Source organism: Zophobas morio, unplaced genomic scaffold (genome assembly GCF_036711695.1).
Source record: "Zophobas morio isolate AGI-343-1 ecotype UQ-CSIRO unplaced genomic scaffold, CSIRO_AGI_Zmor_V1 ptg000311l, whole genome shotgun sequence".
Lineage (NCBI taxonomy): Eukaryota > Metazoa > Arthropoda > Insecta > Coleoptera > Tenebrionidae > Zophobas > Zophobas morio.
In genome coordinates this window covers 181,132-185,847 of record NW_026972415.1, presented here as the reverse complement: position 1 = coordinate 185,847, position 4,716 = coordinate 181,132, and the positions used below count along the sequence as shown (strand labels likewise).

The following is a 4,716-nucleotide window of genomic DNA, read 5'->3' as shown; positions in this document are numbered from 1 at the left end:
CATTTCCTGTAGTTGAGTCGTCATTCTATCCTTGCTCTTGTGGATACCAGGTCTTTTAATTTTCAAAGTTTTAAGTTTATAACCTTGTAAGATAAATTTTATTATCTTGTATGACTTATGATGTGATGTTAGTGTATTTAACTTTAAAGTTATACCTTGAACTTCTTTATAGGGATATTATTTATTAATTTTAATGTAGTTTTTAAAAAATAATAATAACTATCTTATTATTTGTTTACTAGGTTTGCGTGTGGTGCTGGAGTAAAATTAAAGATGAAGGGAATAATTTATGTCCTGCTTGCAGGACACCGTATCAAGAGAAACCAGCCGAATATAAACCTCTATCCAGTGAAGAGTAATTTTTTATATATTTTTTATATTTTATTGATAAACTTCTATATATTTGCTTATTTTTGTAGCCTACAAAAAATCGAGCAAACCAAGAAACAGAAAATATTAAAAAAAAAACAGGATGACGCTAGAAATCGAAGAGCACTTAGAGAAGCTCGTGTTATACAGAAAAACTTGGGTATTAAAAATTAGTAGTTACGTTTGTTTATTTCTGTTTTTTGCTATTTTGCTATTTTTTTAACTCATTAGTATATTGTATACATTTTTTTAACGCCTTATTTCATTAGGCGTGAGGCTAATTCTTAAACACATAGCTTTTAATTATTATTTATATTAAATGTATTTTTTAGTGAGATATATACTATAATTTTTATTATTATTTGTATATAAAGTAACTTAATATTATATATATATGTATAGTTTATGTTGTTGGTATCGCGCCAAGTATAGCCAGTGAAGATGAGTTAAAAAAACCTGAGCGTTTTGGGCAGTTTGGAACTATTGTTAAAATAGTCGTCAATCAAAATAATAATTATATAAACACTACTTACGTAAGAAGTCTCAATATTAAATTTTATAGTGAAATTAATTTTGGAATTTTTTTTTATAGGGACCGTCTGCTACTGCCTATGTTACTTACAGCCGCCCGGAAGAAGCGTCGCGTGCAATTGAAGAAGTCGACGGCGCCATTTGGGAAAATCGACCTTTAAAAGCTTATTGGGGTCTGTTTAGCTACACTTATACACTTTATTCTACCTTGAAGCTTTTTTAAGTATTTCTAATATTTTTTGTTATATACTTGCTGACTTCTTTACAATATTGCTGTAAATAGGTACCACCAAGTATTGCACTTATTTTTTACGGCACGTGCGCTGTCCCAACCCGGAGTGCATGTATTTACACGAATTTGGTGAGGAGGCCGTCCGGCCTTCCCCTCGCCAGGGAAGTTCGTCTTCGTTTGCCCCTACTGGAGGCCGCGTGTCTCGGGCATACGGACGTGACATCCGTCAACCTTATCCTTATGAAAATGGCATGAAGTTTATGGAAAACTCGGATTGGGAAGACCCAGAAAGTGGCCCGCCTTCATTATTCCTTAGTGGGAAGGTCCAGCACTTAGCTTTTTCCCGTAATCATAAGAGTGCTGGTCTTAAAAGGAACTTGCCTTCTTACTCTTCGGGGTTGAAGCAGGCGCCTGGCTATGGTGGTGGTACAAATCCTGCTAAAAGTGAAAGTGGTGTGCAACTTGGGCCTAGTCCTAGCACCGATAAGCACGTGAATCTCTCCTCACGGCAAGCCCCTCAAAAACATTATAGTAACGAAACTCGTCTTAAAGTGTGTGGTTTAACTGATCCTTGGGGAGGCGTGGCGGCCGAGAGGCAGAAATCGGCAGAATCTTATCTTCGCAGTGGAAATATAAAAAACAACTCATGTATAAATAGCACGAAGCTTCATTTTCCTTATAACCGCGCTTCTTCGTCAACATCAACATTTACAGCACCTTTGCTTCCGCACATAAACAAGAGCAAATCTTTATTACTTTCCGCCATACCCGCTAGCAAGCCCAAATACAACCATACCCCTTCCACCACCGTATCATCTGTAAACTTTAGAAAGGAAAATGCCGCCAGCGCACCGCCCCTTACTGCTTCCGTTGGGTCGCCTCGCAAACCAGCGTGGGGTCTCTCTTTTCAGTCTCCTGTGGTAAAGGGCACAGATTCTAACACCCGCGTTCTTCTTGCCCCGAAAACTACTAGAAAATTTAGAAAAGTAGTTGCCATGTCGCCAACATCCACGTTTATACCGCCTTTAGCATCGGAAAAGGCGCAGTTGGTAAAGATAATGACCAACGAGGTTGTTTCCACACTGCCGTCACGGCAATTATCAGAGAATATCAGCGCACAAATGGGAGCCGGTGAAGTATCGATTGTTAAAAATAACTGCTCTCGAGCCCCATGTATGCTGGGGGGTGAAACTATTAATGAATCTGGCGTAGTTTCGAATGACCTTACTCCTGTGTCCCACAATAAAACTTCGGAGAATGCTCATGTCGTTTGTAAGGGAAGCAACACAAGTAACAGCAATGGTCAGCCAGAGACCTTAAAGGTTACTAACGATAACTGTAGCACAAAACACAACTACAGCGTCGGAAAAACTATAGACCCTTCTTTTAATGAAAATAATAGTAATGACTTTAGCAACTGTGATATTAACTTTGAACTGGATGCTTTTCAAGCCCCGCAGGAAATAAATGATTTATTGTCGGATGGTTTGGATGTCGGCTTGCTAATTCAGCAGCAGCTTGACCAGCATAGGCATCGCCAGCATCGCTCGGAGTATCCTCCCCCCGAGAACCAAGCTGGCGGTTGGCCCGTTATGGATAATAACGCGCAGGCATTACAGTACCCTTTTAATTTACCCCCCTTTTCCGGCAATCCCTCGGCCCTTTCTTTCAATCACTCCTGTTGTTTCAGGGCGCCCAAAGAAGGCGTTAGGTCGGGCGGGTCATATAGAAAGAGTGATGTCAATTTTCCTGCTTTGATTAACGACGATGATCTCTCTGTCGCTTGTTGTGGTTAACCTTTTTAAAATATTTATTTTTATACAATAAATTATTTTATTGTCGTCTAGAAAGAAATGTTACCAAGTCGGACACTTCTTTTACAGTTCGTCCACCACCGGGCTTGAATGTAGATACACACCTGGAAACTCGGCGTCCTCCTGGCCTTTCATACTATAAAACTCCATCAGGTTATCTTTTATCTTGATTTCTTATTACATCTTTTAATGCCGACGACGTATATTATACTTAGATAGCTTTTTACCTTTCGAAGAGAAAAAAGCAAACTATTGGGATGGAAAATGCGAGAGTTTAGTTGCCTCCACCGAAAAGCTGTCTTTAACTGATAGGGCGTCTGGCTTCAAATTCACCGGCGAAACTACAAACTTAGTTAATGGAGAAAATTTTTCGGGAGAGGAAAACAGAAATAATAGTATTTTTACAGATACTAATTCGCAACGTACCATATATGACAGGGATACTAATGTCTATATAAAGAATAGCAATCATGGTAATAAAACTCTTAATAGTAACGTAAGCAATAATAATACAAACGGTAAGCAAGAATTACGTCAATATATAAACAAAGATATAAATTCTGACTCGTTGCTTTTTACAAATACAAAATCTCTGCAGGACAACCTCCGTGCTCTTTTTCCTGGTGCCTGTTATTAATCGTTACTTTGTGTTTAAGTTTATAACACATACTTTTTTTTATAGGAATTGATATAAGTTTCCCAAGAATGAAAGGTAGCAGGAATACGCACCCTTTATACCAACGCGTTGGTCTACCTGAGAGAGATTTATATAATACCAAGCCTAAGCGTGGTGATTGTCCATCTTCTACTGAGTCTTTCCCCCTTATAACTAATTATTTACCGCCACGATACTCTCAACATCAAAATTATGAACATAATCAAATGCAATATTCGTATGCCCCTCTAAGTTCACGTGACCGGCAGCGTCCACTGTTAAACAGCGGCCCTTCGATTCAACCGCAATGTACAACGTCATCGACTTTAGACCCTTATTATTACAATGGTTTAACTTACATTAATTTATTAAATCATAAGAATTCCGTGAATGTTTCATATAATGTCCCCCAAAACTCGGAGCACTCAATAGATCCTTTACGCCGACAAACAGATTATTACAAATTTAATCACAATTTCTCTCAAACATATCCTACAGATTCTTTTTTAGAAAATTATCATCCTTTAAATTTTCCTGATTTATCCACAGATTCTACTACAACTGGCAGTGATCGCGCTCATTATAATTTGAGCAGTAATTCATTATAATTGTTTTTTTTGTAAAAAACTAAGTTATATTAATTTTTAAATGTGAGGCCAATTATAATAAATACAAAAGTACATTCTAGTCTTTGATTTTTGTTAAAAAAGAGTTAAGTGTTTAATTGTGTACTCTTTATTGAAGTGATACGGAAAACGTAGCGTTTGCTAAGAGTTTTATATTGTATACACAATTTTTATCCTTTTGACTGACAAAATTTTGTTTTACAAACGACATAGTGACAAATTTGTAAAATTAATTACTGTACACGAGAAGATTGCTCTGCTACCAAAATGTTTTGCTTGGTTATTTAAGTTACTCCAGACCCGTCCAAGGCTGCAGATTATATATAGTCAGTTTTTTAGACTATAAATAAAGACCTAGGCTTATAATGTTTTATGGCTATTTTGGCTTACTACCGTAAAAAATGTATTCTAGTTCAAATATATTATTTGCGGGCATCAAGGTATAGTTATTATACAATGCATACCACCCATATAGCTAAAATATGTTAG

At 37.0% G+C, this 4,716-nt stretch overlaps 1 protein-coding gene across 1 annotated transcript; it reads left to right on the top strand.

Moving 5' to 3' along the window:
* Window positions 1-446: 446 nt before the first annotated feature.
* Window positions 447-4,209, top strand: LOC135119858 (uncharacterized). The gene is made up of 7 exons (XM_064044241.1): window positions 447-529; window positions 772-902; window positions 962-1,073; window positions 1,184-2,923; window positions 2,980-3,099; window positions 3,162-3,569; window positions 3,629-4,209. The coding sequence occupies exons 4-7, from the start codon at window positions 1,243-1,245 to the stop codon at window positions 4,207-4,209; spliced, it is 2,790 nt and encodes a 929-aa protein (XP_063900311.1). The 5' UTR covers window positions 447-529; window positions 772-902; window positions 962-1,073; window positions 1,184-1,242.
* Window positions 4,210-4,716: the final 507 nt, after the last annotated feature.